The sequence below is a fragment of the Dermacentor albipictus genome, chromosome 1, assembly GCF_038994185.2.
Source record: "Dermacentor albipictus isolate Rhodes 1998 colony chromosome 1, USDA_Dalb.pri_finalv2, whole genome shotgun sequence".
Lineage (NCBI taxonomy): Eukaryota > Metazoa > Arthropoda > Arachnida > Ixodida > Ixodidae > Dermacentor > Dermacentor albipictus.
In genome coordinates, this window is record NC_091821.1 from 276457920 (window position 1) to 276478773 (window position 20854).

At 46.7% G+C, this 20854-nt stretch overlaps 1 protein-coding gene across 1 annotated transcript in view; it reads left to right on the plus strand.

Annotated features, from left to right (window-relative positions):
* abs (ATP-dependent RNA helicase abstrakt) overlaps positions 1–20854 on the plus strand; it is a 214526-nt gene that overhangs the window by 117644 nt on the left and 76028 nt on the right. The window contains exons 8-9 of the mRNA XM_065440624.1: positions 6981–7134; positions 10811–10947. Of these exons, the coding sequence (XP_065296696.1) occupies positions 6981–7134; positions 10811–10947 (291 nt within the window). The remainder of the gene's footprint in view (positions 1–6980; positions 7135–10810; positions 10948–20854) is intronic.

Consider the following 20854-nt stretch of genomic DNA (forward strand, 5'->3'; position numbering starts at 1 on the left):
TAGTGACCATCGAGGACTGGTTGGGTTGACACGAAGTCAATGCAAGTCAGTGGCGAAAGTGGCAAGCGAACGAAGTCGACGGAACTGAGGCGTCTGGGGTGTGGTTAAGCGGGATCCAGAACAAGCAGGTCAAGGTGGAGAGTACTGGCGGAACAATCGATGAAAGCAGAATGTGCGGAAAGGAAGTCTAAGCCGAGGATGATGTCGTCGGGACAGTGGGCGATGACTGTGAATAGCACGATAATGGAGTGATCGGCGAAGGAGACGCAGGCGGCACACATACCAATTACAGGGACTGTTCCGCCATCGGCAACACAGACAACAGGCGTCATGGCGGACGTGATTATTTTCTTCAGCCGGTTACGAAGGTCAGCGCTCATTACCAACAAATGCGCCCCAGTGTCTATAAGAGCAGATACAGAAACACCGTGGACTTGGACGTCAAGAAGGTTCAGATGAGTGGGCAACGTCAGTAGAGGATTTGGCGGTGTAGGGAGCAATGCAGCGTCACCTCGAGGCACTGCATCGTCTAGTTTTTCAGCTGGGAGCGGCATCTGAAGGGAGTTGGCGAATAGGAGCGACGGGGCTGGGGGGAGCGAGATTGTCGTCATTGGGGCGAAAGCGAACGTGAATAGGGGCGGTTCTCCGCAGGAGAATCAGTGGCAGCATTATCAGAGCGGGTGGCAAATGGACGAGAAGGGCCACCTGGGGTGCGAGAGTAGGCAGTATAAGTAGACCGGGTCGGGGAACTTCAGCGACTGCGACAGTGCCGAGAAATGTGCCCGATTCGATGGCAGTGAAAAGAAATAGGCTTGTCGTCAGCAGTGCGCCATTCAGATGGGTTGCGGAAACGTGGTGGATAAGAAGATGCGGGACGGGGCGCAATCAAAGAAGCTGGGTGGGTATCAGGGCGATGGCCCAAGCAGTTGTTGTGAAGACCCATGTTTGTGAACTCCTGGCGGACAACTGCCTGGATCAGGGAAACCGTGACTGCAGGCGTGTTGGAGGGGCTGGAGTCAAAGGCAGCCAGATAGGCGGCCTCCATCTCATTCCGGACGATCCTGGTAACATCGGCAGTGTTGTTGGGACGAGGAGCGTCGGCACAGGAAGATGTCGCTGGGGTGTTTGGCAGATGGGTAAACTTCTGGTCGATACGTAGGCTTTTAGCAAGTTTCAGGCGGCGGCACTCTTTTATAACTGCATCCACCGTTGCCACGTTGTTAAAAACGAGCAAGTTGAAGGCGTGATCGGCAATGCCTTTGAAGGTGTGGGAAACCATGTCTGGCTCAGTCATGTGTGCGTCAACTTTGCTGCACAGAGCTAAGATGTCCTGAATGTACGCGATGTAGGGCTTGGTCGACGTCTGCACACTGCCGGAAAGTGCCGTCTGCGCGGCAAGGTGGTGACCGTAGGGGTTGCCGAACAAGTCTCGGAGCTTTTGCTTTAGTGAATCCCAACTTGTGAGCTCATCTTCGTGCGTCCGAAACCAAAGTCGAGGTGTGCCACCGAGGTAAAAGACTACGTTGGCGAGCATGATAGTAGGGTCCCACCGGTTATTGTGGCTGACGTGTTCGTACAGGCTTTTCCAGTCCTCGAAGTCTTCTCCATCTTTGCCCGAGAATACGCCAGGATCACGGGGAGTGGGGAGAGTGATGTAGGTCGTCGAAGTGGCAGCAGGTGTCGGAGCCGGCGGAGTCGAGTTGTCGTCGCCGGGAGCCATGAAGGAAGGCTCAACGTACCGTCCACTGCAAAGCTTCATGACGAGGTACAGGGAACGTCCACCTCCTCCAGATATGTTTTGTAGAAAGAAGCAGACGAAAGCTATATACAAGTATATTTACAAGGAAATACGCTGCACTTGGCCAAGAGGCAAGAGCCAGCACTAGCCTCTAATCGTCGTCGTCGTCTTCACCCTGCTCGCCTCTTTGTCGTCGTAAATACTGTTCCGTAGCAATATTGAGAAGTGATTTATTTAAAAACAACATAATCATCTGTGAACAGCTGGATAGATACACCATCATGAATGACATCGGGCAGATCGGTCACATAAATGAAAAGCAGTAGCGGCTTCTACACATTTCCCTGAGGCACACCAGAAGTGACCGGTAGCGCACCTGAGTCACAATTTTTTATTCTTAGAAACTACTCCCGCTTCCCATGATATGTCACAATGCACTGGATGACATGTGATGGCAGATAAATATGCTCAAGTTTATGCAACAGCTTTCCGTGAGACACCCTATCAGAGGCCTTTGAAAAATCCAAAAACATAATGTCAAGCTGTCCAGATAGGTCAAGTACTGATGCAAATTCATGCAGAGTTGACGGAGGTTGCGTTATCGTAGACATCTGCTTCCAAAAGCTTTGCTGATAGGGTGATAAGATGTTCCGTTCAGCCCAAAAATCATAATTGTATGTCGCAATCACATGTTCTAACAGTTTACAACATATGCTAGTGGTGGAAATGGGCCTAAGTTTGATAATGACAAGCGGTCGCCTTTTTTATGAATCGGAGTGACGCGCGCTTTGCTCCAGTCATTCGGTATTTCCCGAGTAGTAATTGAAAGATTAAAAAGGTCTGTGAAAAATTTAGCTATTTGCTGAGAACAGCTCCGCAAAAATGCGTTTGGGATGCAGTCAGGGTCACAGGACTTCTTTACATCGACTTTCAGAAGCATGGCTATGATGCCTTCAAGAGTAACCAGAGGGCCTTCATGCACTGGCACTGGCACATTGCTAAGCATAGAAGTATCAGATTTTGAGAAAACGCTTTGGAAGTACTGATTAAAGTGATTAGCTATGTCCGTAGCATCTGTAATCATTACATTATCAACTTTTATTTTCGTAACATCTTCTTTTTTTTCTTTCAAATGACACCAAAACTTTTGACTATCACTTTTAATGAAGTCTACAAGAGTATTTGAAGAATAACATTCTTTGAATACCTTGACCTTCTCTAGTAAAGTCTGCCTTACTGCTAAGCATCTGGAAGATGATGTTTTCTTCTGTTTGCAAAGTCTCTTAATTTTTCGTTTAGTCTGGATAATTTCCCAAGTAATTCAATGGTTCGATGTTCACTTATGTGTTTGTTTAACAGGTACATAATCCTTCGCACAAATGGTGACTATTCCTAGAGGCTTGAATGTCAGTCATCGGAAAGGGGAGGTTAGTATCTGAATAGTCAATTATGGAGGTATCATCTGCCCTAGAAAAGTCTTTAAAGACAGAGAGCATTTTAGAGCAATCTGCTTTGACTATCACCTCACACAAATAGCTGATCATTGATACGAAGTTTGTCGTGAACCAGACTGATCATTTTTCCTTGATCTTTCTCCGGCTTTGCGCTTTCCCAAAGCACTTTCCGCTTTCTAAGTGTTTTGGCGCAAAAATCTTTTTGTAGAAATATATGTGTTCATTTCAATTTATGGGTGTTACATTGTACTTCTTTTTCTCTGTAGTCCTGGAAGTGCAGCAAAATAGGTCTTTTTGGTGCTGGTTTTCCAAGCTGACTGATATGCAGTTTACGCCTAGCCTGTTGTGAAACAGCTCTTTGATAATTTCATCGTGCAAAGCTGACTCTGATTCATTAGATACACTCTGAACGCCAAAAATAACAAGATTTGAACATCATGGTTCATGGCAGCACAGTGTATGATGCCATGAAGTCACACTTCTAGACAAAATTTTTGCTGCTGGGAAGCCATGCCTCAAGGTAAAATTCACATATAACCCACACCCCGATTTTACTGTTAATCTTTATAAATTTTTGGCACGGCTGATACGTGTCAAAATACAGTACTTGCAACAGGAGATGACAGCAACAGCCAGCGCGGCTGCACTGCCAAGTTGGTAGTGACAGCATGTAAGTTGATGCACTACTGAGAGCACGGTCAGCGGCATAGTGTTTTTGAATTAACCATCACAAATGCTTGTGCATTGGAATTACCGGGCATTTTTGCACATTGAAATATACATCATTTTGACAGGACCACAACATGAGTTCGAATAAACCCAAAGTTCAAATTAAGCGAGTTTGAATTAACAAGATTGCATTGTACTAGCCAGCAAAATGCACTGTACATTCTCATGTAAGAGCTACACTTAAGTAAAGGTCTGAATTTTTCTAGGTGTGGCCCGTACAAGAGTCACTAGTAAAGAAATGTGTATCTGCTTTGAAGACCAGAATGTGCTTGCCTCTGTATAACCTTGGGGAGCTTTTATTTTAGCTTCAACTACTACCTCATTTCTCACTGCTGGTACGTAATCACAGAGCTGAAGCTTGGTGCTGTTCAAAGCCAAAGCTTTCCTGGAACAAGGGCTTCGATATTGTGCCATGCATAAGGTCATGTGGTAAAAAGGCTGCCGAAGTTTCCATGTGAAACATAACCTGAATGTTAAAGTGAATAACGGCTGCACATGTTTAAACCGATGTAAGCTTATTGCAAAGATGTACACACAAGGCACACGAGGTAGGTGCTTATGTGCTTAGGGCAGCAGCACACAGCAGCAGGCACTGCCAATCAAAAGTGGTGTCGACTTTCACATTGCAGAGTGGGAAAGTGCATCATCACAACCCTTGGGGCACCAGGGTATTGATTTCGTGACAATGCTATCAGTTGAGGAGCTTCTAACAAGAGGCTCTAAAATACAGAAACAAAGAGGAGACTGATAATACATTCATGCACTACCTTTTTAGCACATGGCGATAGTACATTTCTGGTGGCCATGACTGATATGGTGCACACTTAGGAAAGGGGTGTGTGTACACACATAAAATTCCTGAAATACTTTTTTCTGCATTATGTATCCCAAAATTTCGGGGTGTGGTTGTTGCTAAGAATATTATGTGAGCATGTTATTAGCATCACAGAGACCAGGCTTTAGTTAAACTGTAACTTAAACTGTGTGTAGTGTTACCGTGTAGGTTGTATTGCTTTTTTGTCCTTGGGGCTGTGTTGCAGATGTCACATTGGACTTCTCATTTATCACCATTATTTGTTTCCTGTTCATCAGAACTGATGCTGCCTTTGCCATAGAAGTCACTGGCATTAGCAGTGACCCTGTTCAAAGGGTCTCTCTATGGGAGAAGTTTTGTTGGATTTTTTGGAGCAGTGAAACAGAAAAAGCAGGATCCCTGAAGAGAGGTGTGGTCGGCCTATTGTACATACTAAATCATACCCTTTCAAATATTAGCTATGTCAATCAATTGCAGAAGGAGCTCACATGATACAAATGCACTTGCACTTAAGCTGACTGGCTGTAGTGCCCGGAGCAGTGTGATAACCCACAAATATGCAGCACACCAAAAATAAAATATTTCTTGGAATACCTCTTAGAAACCCTGAAAGTCTGGACATTTTCAAAAATTAATTTGGACAGTATTTGTTCATTAGACGCATGCAGCAGAAATTTTACAGATCATTTGTGCTACCTTTTGTCTGCAACTCCAGGATGTTGTGAATGCTGCCATGTAGTTGGGTAATTTGCTGGTTAGCTATTGCATGCGAACAGTCAAAGCCTGTACCCTACAGGTTTTTTTAAATATTGGTACCTCTGAGAAATGGCCAACACTGTCACAGAAATAATATTTTAATGTTTTGCAAAACTACAAACCTGCTATAGCACTTGTGCAACACTGTAAAATATTGGTTTAAGATTGTAGACCCAACAAATTTGTTGGGTCCCAAAAGTGTATTTTGCAATTGTATACATTATTTATATTAAATAAGCTTTCAAACTTTCAAACCTGTAATTTTAAAGAAATATTTGCTTTTTAAGCAAAGTATTTTTGCACTCCTGCGCATTTATCACCATCATTTATGTTACCCTTAAAGGTCCCAGTAGGGCATTATGTAGGGAGAGGACAAATACAAAAAAAAATTTCTTAAAATTAGTAGTGTAAGACAGTACAGGCAGAGCGTTTAAAATATAATGACGGGGTCACAGGGCATAATACATAAAAACGATATTCATTATGATGTATGATTGTATGAATATTGCATATTAACTTGTAATAAATAGTGTATAATGGAGAGCACGTGCAAGAAAAATTTAATAAAGTGAGAAGCGTAAGATGATAAAGGCAAAAAGTTGAAAAGTATAATGACAAAGATTTATAGAGCAAAATACAGAAAACAATATGCAGCAGGATGTATGAATGTATGACTATGGCATATTAACACTTTTAGTAAGTACTACTAACTAGTTAAGCTTTTTGAGTTTTCTTCTCATTTGCAATGTTATCTAGGAGATTATTCCACTCGTCAGTGGCAGCAGGTAACGGTGGTTGATTAAAAGTTACTGTTTTGCCAAATACATGATGAACACATAAGGAGTTAAACAGCTGTCGTGAAGTACGTGCTGGAGGAAAATAAATGGTATTATGCAAGCCGGGGAAGTTGTAATATAAGTTATGAAACAGACAAACATGGCTGATTCTTCAAGGGTGAGCGAGAGAAGGAAGGTCCGTGGATTATTTAATGGCACTGACACTTTGGTTACTGTCAGTATTGTAGTAAATATCTGTTTATGCTGTGCTACCTGTATCTTTATTTATTTTTTGTATGTTGGGATGTGCCTGGCCTTGTTTTCCTGCCTTCCCTGCATCAGTCCTGAGTAAAAGTCGCATATTTGTTATTGCCTCCACTAGAGTAATGTACCACATTCACAAGGGTAATGTAACTATAATCAATTGTTAAGTGTTTTATTGAGGAACCATGCAGAGTTTAAACTTGCCATTAATTATAAGAAAAAGCTATATCTGATTTGTGAGGTCATACTATAACTGTGCTTAACGTTTACCAGTGCATCTGTGTCCCTTAAGAGTGAGGATTGGTTATTACTTGCAACCTATCTTGAGCCATCAATTCTTGGGCCCTGGCCTGCATACATAATTTGTGGCAGGAATACTTGAGATGCATGTAGACCTGCTGCTTTTGTCAGTGAAATGGCATCCACTTAGTTGGTTGTATTTTTTCTAGGCTCTCTGGACGAGACATGATTGGCATTGCCTTTACTGGGTCTGGCAAGACCCTCGTGTTTGTGCTACCCCTGCTGATGTTCTGCCTGGAACAAGAAAAGCGGCTTCCCTTTATTCAGAATGAGGGTCCATATGGCCTCGTGGTGTGTCCTTCGGTAAGGCCCATCTCACGAGGCACTGCATACCACAAGGGGCTTATCATGAGTTATCTTTTAGTAGCATTTTTTGTGTGTTTTCATCCAAGTATCAATTGGAAGACACCAATATAATTCACTAAAGCTAATATTTTCATGACTTTTCTTATAGGTGTGGTTTAACGCTTTAATTGGTTGATTGATTGATTCTAACCTAGCCTAGTTTAAGCTAACCTAAGCACATGCCACAGAAGTGTTAGCTTCAAATGTAACAGGCATATTGTGCTAGTTGCAGCAGTGTTTATACTGCCACATGTATTGCCAGTTTCAAGCCCAGTTTCTAACCAATGTGCCTTGCTTCATGTAAATGAACAGTGAATATTTGCATTGTATACTGAGAAATGCCAGTACCATGTTACAGTGTTATCTCAATGAGGTGCCTACAATGTTGGTGCACATTCACTGCGGCACACTCTTCCTTTGTTCTGCCAGCATTCACATTACGCTGCACATGTTGCCTGCTGGATTCGCAGGTGAGGGGAAAAAGGTTTTTTAAAAAATAAGCTAGGGTTAGAGGCAAACTTTAGCATTAAAGGCCACTAACCAGGCATTCCTTGCATGTGCTGCTTAAAAGATACCACATTTCACGAGCCTTATGTCTTTTAACTGCATATTTCTTGAAAGGTTCTGGTTAGAAAAGCCCATTTCTACTTCCCACTCTTCCGCCGACGTTAATACAAGGCAGTCATGAACGATGTGCTTGTGGTATATTTAATATAGTTGAAGCTACCGAAACTCCAGGATGTCATCAGCTTGTATTGGCTTCTTTAATGTTGGCACAGCTGGCTAATGCCGCCCGACATGGGAAGTGGACAAGGAGACACTTGCATGTAAAGCACTTAACACAACAGTTTTTAATTATTTAGCATTCTTAGGGTATTCAATGCACCGACCGACCGACCGACCGACCGACCGACCGGTCTCGCCGGCCGGTCGGTCGGTCGGTCTTTTTGGTAACCCTGTTAAGGTGCCGATAATCCACGCGAAAGCGCTATGAGCCATCCTTCTTTTTGACCAGTACAACAGGTGACGCCCATGGACTACATGACGGTTCAATAATGTTCTTGGCAAGCATTTTGCGAACTTCTGCGTGACTGTACTTGACGCTCAGCCGGTGACACTCGACACGGGCGGCGATGACTAGGACGGGCATCACCGGTAATAATGCGATGTTTAACAGCTGTAGTTTGGGCCAAAGGACGATCGTTAAAGTAAAAAATATGGTGGTAGGAAAACAGAACGCGGTAGAGCTCACAAGTGTGCTCGGATGGCATGCCGGGTGCAATCATTTTCTGTAAGTCGGCGATCGTATAAGTTGCCGACTGTGATGGTAAAGGAGGATCGGCTGAATTGTCGTCTACTGCAAAAGATGCTACTGAGTCATCCTCGAATGAGCAAAGCTGGGCCAGAGACATCCCGCATGGCAGCACTTGTGTCGTCAAGCGAAAATTGACCACTGGCAGGCAGACGCAATTCGCCATAATAGATAAAACTGTATGAGGTACTGTGATCCTGTGTGTAAGGAGGACGTCTTGCAGAGGAGCCGCGATGTAGTGACCGTCAAGGACGGGTGGGGATGACACTAAGGCAACGTAGGTCAGTGCCGAAGGTGGCTAGCGAACGAAGTCGACGGATCTGAGGCGACTGGGGTGTGGTTCAGCGGGCTCCAGAACAGGCAGGCCAAGGCGGAGAGTACTGGCGGAACAATCGATGAGAGCAGAATGTGCGTAGAGGAAGTCTAAGCCGAGGATGATGTCGTGGGGACAGTGGGCAATGACTGTGAATAGCACGATAGTGGAGCGATCGGCGAAGGAGACGCGGGCAGCACACATACCAATTACGGGGGCTGTTACGCCATCGGCGACACGGACAACAGGCGTTGTGGCGGGTGCGATAATTTTCCTCAGCCGGTTACGAAGGTCAGCGCTCATTACCGACAAATGCGCCCCAGTGTCCATGAGAGCAGATACAGAAACACCGTCAACTTGCACGTCAAGAAGGTTCAGATTAGTGGGCAACCTCAGTAGAGGATTTGACGGCGTAGGGAGCAATGCAGCGTCACCTCGAGGCGCTGCATCGTCCAGTGTTCCGGCTGGGAGTGGCGTCCGAAGGGAGTCGGTGAATAGGAGGGACGGGGCTGGGGGGAGCGAGATTGTCGTCGGCGCAGGAGAATCTATGGCGTCACTATCGGAGCGGGCAGCATAGGAACGAGAAGGAGCACCTCGGGGGTGAGAGTAGGCAGTATAAGTAGACCGGTTCAAGGAACTCCAGTGACTGCGACAGTGCCGAGAAATGTGCCCGATTCCATGGCAGTGAAAACAAATGGGCTTATCGTCTGCAGTGCGCCATTCAGACGGGTTGCAGAAACGTGGTGGATAAGAAGATGCGGGATGGGGTGGAATCGAAGAAGCCGGGCGGGTATCAGGGCGATGGGCTGTGTAGATGGTGTGAAGACCCATGTTTGCGAACTCCTGGCAGACAATGCCTGGATCAGGGAAACCATCACTGCAGGTGCATTGGAGGGGCTGGTGTCAAAGGCAGCTGGATAGGCGGCCTCGATCTCACACTGGACGATTCTGGTAACATAACCAGTGTTGTTGGGACGAGGAGCATCGGCACAGGAAGATGTCGTAGGGTGTTGAGCAGACGGGCAAACTGCTGGTCGATACGTCAGCCTTTAGCGAGTTCCAGGCGGCGGCACTCTTTTATAACTGCATCCACCGTTGCCTCGTTGTTAAAAATGAGCACGTTGAAGACGTCATCGGCAATGCCTTTGAAGATGTGGGAGACCCTGTCGGACTCAGTCATCTGTGCGTCAACTTTGCGGCAATGAGCCAAGACGTCCTGAATGTATGTGACGTAGGGCTCTGTTTATGCCTGCACACAGCCGGAAAGCGCCTTCTGCGCGGCAAGTTGGTGACCGTAAGGGTTGCCGAACAAGTCTCGGAGCTTTTGCTTGAGTGAATCCCAACTGGTGATCTCATCTCCGTGCGTCCAAAACCAAAATCAAGGTGTGCCACCGAGGTAAAAGTCTACGTTGGCAAGCATGATAGTAGGGTCCCACCGGTTATTGCGGCAGACGTGTTTGTACAGGCTGATCCAGTCATCGACATCTTCCCCATCTTTGCTCGAGAATACGCCAGGATCATGGGAGCGGGGAGAGTGATGTAGGTCGTCGAAGTGGCAGCAGGTGTGAGAGCTGACGGAGTCGAGTTGTCGTCGCCGGGAGCCATGAAGGAATGCTCGACGTACCGTCCACTGCGAAGCTCCGTGACGAAGTACGGGGAATGTCCACCTCCACCAGATATGTTACATAGGAAGGCGCCGACGAAACGCTATATATAATTATGTTTACAAGGTATTACGCCGCACTTGGCCAAGAGGCAACAGCCCACGCTAGCCTCTAATCGTCGTCGTCGTCTTCACACTGCATGCCTCGTCGTCATCGCATATACATTTCTGTAGTAATATCATGCTAGCATGTTTACTATAAATGAATTTAGTATTCCTGAGTGCTGAATTTTCTATTCATGGATTAGTATGTGGTTTATAATGACACTTTTACATATAAACTCCTGCGCGCTGTGTAAGGCAGGTGAGTGATCATACTGTTATGGCATCCTTTTTCTCTGTACAGCGCGAGTTGGCCAAGCAGACATTTGAAATTGTGACCTATTTTGTCCGTGACTTGGAGGGCGCTGGCTACCCAAGCCTTCGAGGCTGCCTCTGCATTGGAGGCACTTCTGTGAGGGAGCAGCTTGAAGTGGTGCGAAGGTATGTGTTCAGCCAGATGTGTTTCCCATTGCCTTTAACTGGCAGTACAGTACTTATTTGTCTGTTTTGCTAAAAAGAGTCATTCATATTTATACATGAATGCACTTTTCATGAAATTTAACTTTTCAGCGATGACAGTACCCCATTTGTCTGCTTAAATTCCAAGTTAAAGCATACTACTTTAAGCTTTAATGCTATTGAGACCCTTTGGCCACTTCATACACTTTGAAGTGACTACCAGCCTGTTTGTGCCTCTAACCATTTTTCTGCCATCTTGGATCACTATCTAGTCTGTGGTCTAATGGATACAGCATCGAGCTATTGTGCTGAGAAAACAGGGTTCGAAACCAACCGACAGACCAACTTGTGTCACTGAGGGTCTGTTCGATTCGGCTGCACCACTCGAACCCAGTTCACGGTTGTGCATGGCGACTTCTGCACTTTTGCAACGCCAGTTCAGTGGTTAAAAAAAATTTAATTATGTGGTTTTATGTGCCAAAACCACTTTCTAATTATGAGGCACGCGATAGTGGGGGACTCCTGAAATTTCGACTATCTGGGGTTCTTTAACGTGCACCTAACTCTAAGTACACAGGTGTTTTTGCATTTCGCCCCCATCGAAATGCGGCCCCCATGGCCGGGATTTGATCCCGCGACCTTGTGCTCAGCAGCCCAACACCATAGCCACTGAGCAACTACGGTGGGTCAGTTCAGTGGTGCAGCTGTGGCGTGACACTAGCACCACGGAGAAACGAATGCCAAGGTACAGGTGTTGTGCAGACATTCTGCTTCGTGATGCTTGTTGTTTACATGCTGGTAAACTTGCATGGAACTTGCCTTACTTGTGAACTTGTGTTACTTGTGTTGCACTGTTTGCACTTGTTTTAGAAAAAATTGTTTAGATTTTTTTTGTTTGTGTGTGTGTGTGTGTGCATGCGCGTGCATTGCTGCTACACCGAACAACGACGAACTGTGCCACACTCTCGACGGTCATTCAAGTAGCCATGGCTGCTACACTGAACGACGACGATGAACTGTGCCACACTCTCGACGGTCATTCAAGTAGCCATGGACCTTGTCAACTCAGACAGTGAAGAGGAGTTTGATGACTTGGTCTGAATGTTGGCCATAGACCTGATGAGGAAAGACAGAAATCATTTTCCATGATACCATAAAGACGTCACGGGCAGCTAACTTGAGTTTGAGTTTAAGCGGCTCTTCCAAATGTCATGCGAGACATTTAACTTGCTTGCAGACCACTATCAAGTATCTCTGTTCTTCCCAGAAGGTCGTGGAGGGCGCATGCAAATCAGTGCTAAAAATGTGTCCCATTGTTTTGAGCTATCTCGGGAGCCAGTACAGCATGTACTCAATTACAGACAGGTTTGATGTAACTGAGTCATCTGTGCTCTGTAGGGGTTGGGGGACGGACTTCGGGATGAAAACCAAACTTGGGAGGGTTTATTTTACATTATTTACAAGGAGGTGAGAGACAAGTAAGAGTCGTACAGTCATTACGAGCCGGCAGCAACTCGGACGCTGCGGCCCGCGGCAAGAAGTTCGAGAGAGGTCAATCAGGGAATCAGGGAATGCTCTGGTCTCTCTGGAATGCTTCTTATAAACCCTTCGAGCACTGGAAGTCGCGTTATGTTTGACCAATGGGAGAGTCCGCTCAGATGACGCCATTTTCAGCCAATGGTTGGCGCCCGTATCGCGTTGTCACACCCGGCGGCTCTCTGCGGTCTTGCCTCGCAGACTTGCAATGCACTTCTTCTAAGGTGGAGAAGGGGGTGGGGGGGGGGGCGCTCATGCTCCATTGCACGAGTGCCCACCTGCTCCCGGTGGTACGGCTCCGCAGTGGTGGCAAATGCCTTCTTCAAAGGCGAAGAGGGGTGACGATTGGGCTCTATTGTCCGAGGACCCCTTCTAATCCCGGCGGCATACGAACTTGTTTGCAAGTGTCCTGCCTCAGGAATGTGGCACCCCTGCGTCTGCATTCCTCAATTAGCTGTGCTGCGATTCGAAGTGGTTTGGGGAACTTGAAGTAGCTTCAGGAAACGGCGCCATATCTAACAGCTCGTCCTCGCCCCGGTTGTTCTGAATGGCCGGTGAACTCAATTCGCTGGCCATGAGGAACGCTGAAAGAACCTGCAGGGTATTGGTGTCGAGCCTCGTTTGACGAACTTCGGGATCCTGGGCCCTGGAGAACATACGTCAAACAAACAAAACAACACAGCGCTGCCCCACGTGTAAGCGCAGGCTCTTCACCCCTGACTCGCCAGGCTATTACTGAGTCAAAATCAACCCTGATCTTTTATTTCCCCAATTTGGACAAAACAGTTCCAACCACCCTTCCAAACAGCTATCCATTTCACCTCAAATGCCGACAAGACCAAAGTACTATTGTTGTTGCAAAACAAAGTGTCGTTGACGTAGCAAACAACAAATGAAAACAGCTGAACATAACTTAAGTGGCCTAACTACACGAACAGCATGTTTCCAATCTATCGCAGTGGCGTACTTATCGCACTTATTGGTGCCACTGAACAATTTGGTCAACCTCACAAGTACGTAATCACAAGCGCACTAGTCTTGTGGTCACTAAACAGAACGCGTACTTGCGTTGTAGACAAACTTTTCATTTACGCTTACTCACGTTTCTTCCCTGAAAGTCCTACAGGACACGTGACATAAACGAACAATTAAACTTGCGGGACTTACACACTCCGCAGAACCCTTAATATAATGCGTCTTTTAATAACTCGTTCCACGCATACTTAGCAGAGAAGTCAGAATACAGCTGCCCTCAACACACACGAGCAACCCAGTCATAAATCTGCTTCCTTCCGTCCACACAGGACATGCGCTAATGGAACTAAGAATGCTTCTCAGTGCAAATCATGCACTCACTGAAATCTGCGCGCTTAACCTTACAAAATTCAAAAATGGCTAAAAAGAAATAAGGTTAAATAACACACACGTGCGTTACGATAGGCCTTTCAACAATAACCTTGACCCTCAGGTTACTCACACACACAAAAAGAAAGCCTATTTACTCATTAATGAATATCTCGCGAGACTACATGTTTACACAAACGCGTCTTTCAAATCTCGGAGCTTTCTCAAACGAAAACAAACAAAACTCAAACCTTACACATTGAAAGAAATCCTAGTCTCAAATCGCGAAAACTTTCCGATGCTCAAAAATAAAAAACAAACACTTCATTACTACGGAAGGGCTCTTGGCCTCCCTTTCCAAACGCTTACGTCTGACTCATACTTTGAGTCGAACGCGGGGTGGTCGCGGTTTCAAAGCTACTCTGGCCTCGGAGGAACAACAAAAGGGCTGACTCACTATCAGCTCCTTCAAGACGTTACAGTCCCCTGCCAATTTGCGTCCTCGCGCCCCGCTTTCCTCACAAACTCGATTGACCGCGTCGCTACTCCCCACCTGGTCTCGTCCTGCCACCTTGCGTTGCTTCGAACTGCACGCTGAGCTTTGAAAAGAACTACGGAACGACGAGGAGTTTAACTGCCCTGTGCCCTTTGTCCGCGTCCGCGCAGAACATGCTTCGCGGTCCCCCTTTGACCGGTGGCTTGAACGTTCTGGATGCGTCAACATCGTCCTTGATGACCGCACCTTTTTCCTCGCGCCCTGCCCATTTGGGTTTTTCGCCATCTTTGGCGGCGCTACATTAGTTACCGTCTTTCGGTCTTTACCGCGCTTCTTTTTACTGCGCTTTCTCTTTGCACTCGCTTTCCTGTCGCCTTCTCGTGCCTCGTGCTGGCCGGTACACATTTCGTCGGCCCGGATCGGTCTCTTACCCGCACAGTCTGAGTGATTCTCACTTAAATCAACGCTCGCTCTGCCACGACTGGCGGACAGCGCAACCGACTCTGGAACAATGCAGCAGGCTTTACTCGAGTTAGACAACTCGCACTCTTGCGAACTGCCCTCTACTACATTGCCCAGCTCACGCTGTGCATCGACACGCAGTCCGTCGGTATCGATCGCTGTCTCACGCGCACAGTCCGAATGATTAATAACTGAACCATCCCTATCTAGGCTATCTAGACTGGCGGAGAGCCGCACCGATCCCTGAACAATGCAGTTGTACTCTCGTGAACTACGGAGCTCGCCAACCCGAGAACTACTCTCAACTGCATCGTCCAGTTCGCACTTCACTTCTGCACGCACATCTGGCTCTACATGGGTGCTCGCGTCTGTCGGGTCAGTAGTACCCTTTTCTTCGCTAGCAACCTCGCTAACATTACCAGCGACGCACACGCGCGGTAACTGTGCCAATTTGTTCGCAGCTGGCCTAGCTGTCTCCACAGTCATCTGTTGGCACAGCACCTCGTCGCTCTCACTGCGGCCTTTAACGGCCTCTGTTGCCACTAAGGCATCGTTAGCAGCTAGCCTTTTCCCTTTTCCGATGAATCTGCAACCAATCTCACAGGCAGTACTCTTCTCGTCGGCTTTTGGCGAAAATCCGCTCGATGCTGCCTCATTCTTTCGCTCTGTACTACCTACAGAATTCTCAGACAGCCGTTGTCTCTGTGCCATTAACTGATCACAATACTGTATCTCTTTGATCAGTGCTGCCTTCTCTCTCTCATACTTTTGCTCACGCTTTCGTTCCTGATACTCATGTTCGTGACGCTCACACCTAAGAGTAAGTTCTTGAAGCTCATGCTTCCGTTCATTCTCGCGTTCTTCACGCTTACGCTCACTCCTAAGTTCACGACGCTCCCGCAAACGTTCACGACGTTCACGATCCCGTGGCTCCTGTATCACCTCCCAAGCAAGCTCAATGCTTTTGTCATCATTGCCACTATCGTTAATCGCCTTTATGATAGCTGGCGTCTTCATCCGTTCGTCCGCCTCAACTCCCAAATCGTCGCACACCAACAAGTCTAACCTCGTCAACCTTCTAAGATCCATGGCAGCTGCCCCAACAGGTGGTTAGAACTGTTTTCCTTATTAATTTGTGCAAACACACAATGCATCAAACTCCCGATTCCCAGAACTATCAAAATGAACACACAACATTTGAGTCTGGCGAATCAAAAGGAAAAAAACCACGCGCTCACTTACGGTTGCAGCACCCTGCCATCCGGTTCATTTGTCCGCTGTTCCCGGTTCCTCCGGACTCCCTGGGTCGAAGGCTCGCTCTTCTTCGCTGCTCCCAGTTTCTTCGGACCTCTTTCGATGAAGGCTCTCTCTTCTTCGCTCTTCCCGGTTCCTTAGGATCTCTCTCGACGAAGGTTTATCCGTAGCGCTGCCACCAGTTGATGCATTCGGAGGCGATCTCACCGCTGCCAACCAGATGTAGGGGTTGAAGGGATGGACTCCGGGATGAAAAACAAACTTGGGAGGATTTATTTTACATTATATACAGAGAGGTGAGAGTCATTTAACAGTCGTACAGTCATTACGGGCCGGCAGCAACTCGGACGCTGCGGCCCGCGGCAAGAAGTTCGAGAGAGGTCAATCAGGGAATCAGGGAATGCTCTGGTCTCTCTGGAATGCTTCTTATAAACCCTTCGAGCACTGGAAGTCGCGTTATGTTTGACCAATGGGAGAGTCCGCTCAGATGACGCCATTTTCAGCCAATGGTTGGCGCCCGTATCGCGTTGTCACACCCGGCGGCTCTCTGCGGTCTTGCCTCGCAGACTTGCAATGCACTTCTTCTAAGGTGGAGAAGGGGGGGGGGCGCTCATGCTCCATTGTACGAGGGCCCAGCGGCTCCCGGTGGTACAGCTCCGCAGTGGTGGCAAATGCCTTCTTCAAAGGTGAAGAGGGGTGACGATTGGGCTCTATTGTCCGAGGACCCCTTCTAATCCCGGCGGCGTACGAACTTGTTTGCAAGTGTCCTGCCTCAGGAATGTGGCACCCCTGCTTCTGCATTCCTCAATTAGCTGTGCTGCGATTCGAAGTGGTTTGGGGAACTCGAAGTAGCCTCAGGAAACGGCGCCATATCTAACAGCTCACATCCATGGAAAGGGTGCTCAACCTTTTGCATAGCAAGGGTGAAGAAGTGATCGTATGTCCGGACCAGCAACAGCAAGGACTTGGCAAGGGTGGCTTCTTAACAAAGAGTGCTGGGAAGGGACCATGATAAACCGTTGGCTGCGTGGATGTAAGCCACGTGGAGATAAACCCGCCAAGCAAATCTCTGCACTCGTACTTCAACTGAAAGCAGTTTCTTCATTGATTCTACAGGGCATGTGCAACCATGAGAACAGGTTCATGGATGTGCTCATTGGATTTGCCAACCTGGCACATGACGCGAGGGTGCTTTCTGAAGGCCCCTTTTTTGAAGTTCCTGCAACAAAATGCAGCAATGGCTATATCCTGGGGCATTCAGTCTATCTGTTGCTACCATGGCTTATGATGCCCTGCAACGATACAGAGCAGAGCTTCCCACCTGGAAAAGGAAATACAGTTAAACCTCGATATAACAAAGCAGGTAAAATCGCCCATTTGCTTCGTTATATCAAAATTTAATGCTATTGAAATTCGACCTTTTATGCAAATAAGTACAGTCGCCGATCAATGTTTCTTACATGGAAAGGGGCCGCAGAATTTTCCGATTTATCGGGCAAATGAAAAAAGCATATTTCAATCACAAAACAATTGATGAATTTTGGAGTCGGCGACAAATGATAGGGTTTCATGCCACATCGACGGTATCTTCACATCGGCGGTACTAATTAAGTGATGCCAGCCACGCTTTCACATGCACTCTGCCCCGTGGCTGATAGCGTTACCCACACTGGGACGACACTATCATGAAAAGCGCCAGCAGCGAAGAGCGAATGCTTCGTCTTCCTCTCGCTCCAACAGGTCACCAAAACTTGGGATTACACAACCTCTAATACTAGAATCACAGGAAAACAGCTTACATGATGCTATGCTATCTCGGCATGCCCACTCTTTGCACATGCGGTTGATTACCTCTAAAGCAGGGTGCGCCGGACAGGCCGCCATTGGAATATGAACCTGGCAACGTTTAACGCTAGACTGTTATCTAGTGAGGCGAGTCTAGCAGTGCTATTGGAGGAATTAGAGGGCAGTAAATGGGATATAATAGGGCTCAGTGAAGTTAGGAGGCCAAAAGAAGCATATACAGTGCTAAAAAGCGGGCACGTCCTGTGCTACCGGGGCTTACCAGAGAGACGAGAACTAGGAGTCGGATTCCTGATTAATAAGAATATAGCTGGTAACATACAGGAATTCTATAGCATTAACAAGAGGGTGGCAGGTCTTGTTGTGAAACTTAATAAGAGGTACAAAATGAAGGTTGTACAGGTCTACGCCCCTACATCCAGTCATGATGACCAGAAAGTCGAAAGCTTCTATGAAGAGGTGGAATCGGCGATGGGTAGAGTGAAAACAAAATACACTATACTAATGGGCGACTTTAATGCCAAGGTAGGCAAGAAGCAGGCTTGAGACAAGGCAGTGGGGGAATATGGCATAGGCACTAGGAATAGCAGGGGAGAGTTATTAGTAGAGTTTGCGGAACAGAATAATATGCGGATAATGAATACCTTCTTCCGCAAGCGGGATAGCCGAAAGTGGACATGGAGGAGCCCAAACAACGAGACTAGAAATGAACTAGACTTCATACGCTGCAATAACCCTGGCATCATACAAGATGTGGACGTGCTCAGCAAGGTGCGCTGCAGTGGGCATAGGATGGTAAGAACTCGAATTAGCTTAGACCTGAGGAGGGAACGGAAGAAACTGGTACATAAGAAGCCAATCAATGAGTTAGCGGTAAGAGGGAAAATAGAGGAATTCCAGATCAAGCTACAGAACAGGTATTCAGCTTTAACTCAGGAAGAGGACCTTAGTGTTGAAGCAATGAACAACAATCTTGTGGGCATCATTAAGGAGTGTGCTATGGAAGTCGGTGGTAACTCCGTCAGGCAGGATACCAGCAAACTATCGCAGGAGACGAAAGATCTGATCAAGAAACGCCAATGTTTGAAAGCATCTAACCCTACAGCTAGAATAGAACTGGCAGAACTTTCGAAGTTAATCAACAAGTGTAAGACAGCTGACATAAGGAAGTATAATATGGATAAAATTGAACATGCTCTCAGGAACGGAGGAAGCCTAAAAGCAGTGAAGAAAAGACTAGGAATTGGCAAGAATCAGATGTATGCGTTAAGAGACAAAGCCAGCAATATCATTACTAATATGGGTGAGATAGTTCAAGTGGCTGAGGAGTTCTATAGAGATTTATACAGTACCAGTGGCACCCACGACGATAATGGAAGAGAGAATAGTCTAGAGGTATTCAAAATCCCAAAGGTAACGCCGGAAGAAGTAAAGAAAGCCTTGGGAGATATGCAAAGGGGGAAGGCAGCTGGAGAGGATCAGGTAACAGCAGATTTGTTGAAGGATGGTGGACAGATTGTTCTAGAGAAACTGGCCACCCTGTATATACAATGCCTCATGACCTCGAGCGTACCGGAATCTTGGAAGAACACTAACATCATCCTCATCCATAAGAAAGGGGATGCCAAAGACTTGAAAAATTATAGACCGATCAGTTTACTGTCCGTTGCCTACAAGCTATTTACTAAGGTAATCGCAAATAGAATCAGGAACACCTTAGACTTCTGTCAAGCAAAGGACCAGGCAGGATTCCGTAAAGGCTACTCAACAATAGGTCATATTCACACTATCAATCAGGTGATAGAGAAATGTGCAGAATATAACCAACCCTTATATATAGCTTTCATTAATTACGAGAAAGCGTTTGATTCTGTCGAAACCTCAGCAGTCATGGAGGCATTACGGAATCAGGGTGTAGACGAGCCGTATGTAAAAATACTGAAAGATATCTATAGCGGCTCCACAGCCACCGCAGTCCTCCATAAAGCAAGCAACAAAATCCCAATAAAGAAAGGCGTCAGGCAGGGAAATACGATATCTCCAATGCTATTCACAGCGTGTTTACAGGAGGTATTCAGAAACCTGGATTGGGAAGAATTGGGGATAAAAGTTAATGGAGAATACCTTAGTAACTTGCGATTCGCTGATGATGTTGCCTTGCTTAGTAACTCAGGGGACCAATTGCAATGCATGCTCACTGACCTGGAGAGGCAAAGCAGAAGAGTGGGTCTAAAAATTAATCTGCAGAAAACTAAAGTAATGTTTAACAGTCTCGGAAGAGAACAGCAATTTACAATAGGCAGCGAGGCACTGGAAGTCGTAAGGGAATACACCTACTTGGGGCAGGTAGTGACGGCGGATCCAGATCACGAGACGGAAATAATTAGGAGAATAAGAATGGGCTGGGGTGCGTTTGGCAGGCATTCTCAGATCATAAACAGCAGGTTGCCATTATCCCTCAAGAGAAAAGTATATAATAGCTGTGTCTTACCAGTACTCACCTACGGGGCAGAAACCTGGAGGCTTACGAAGAGAGTTCTACTCAAATTGAGGACGACGCAACGAGCAATGGAAAGAAGAATGATAGGTGTAATGTTAAGGGATAAGAAAAGCGCAGATTGGGTCAGGGAACAAACGCGAGTTAATGACATCCTAGTTGAAATCAAGAAAAGGAAATGGGCATGGGCTGGACATGTAATGAGGAGGGAAGATAACCGATGGTCATTAAGGGTTACGGACTGGATTCCAAGGGAAGGGAAGCGTAGCAGGGGGCGGCAGAAAGTTAGGTGGGTCGGATGAGATTAAGAAGTTTGCAGGGACGGCGTGGCCACAGTTAGTACATGACCGGGGTTGTTGGAGAAATATGGGAGAGGCCTTTGCCCTGCAGTGGGCGTAATCAGGCTGATGATGATGATGATGATGCTGATGATGAAAGCAGGGTGCGCGGCTGCGTCTGCACTCAGTCGCGTTTACAGCAATGCGCAGCCACTGCCG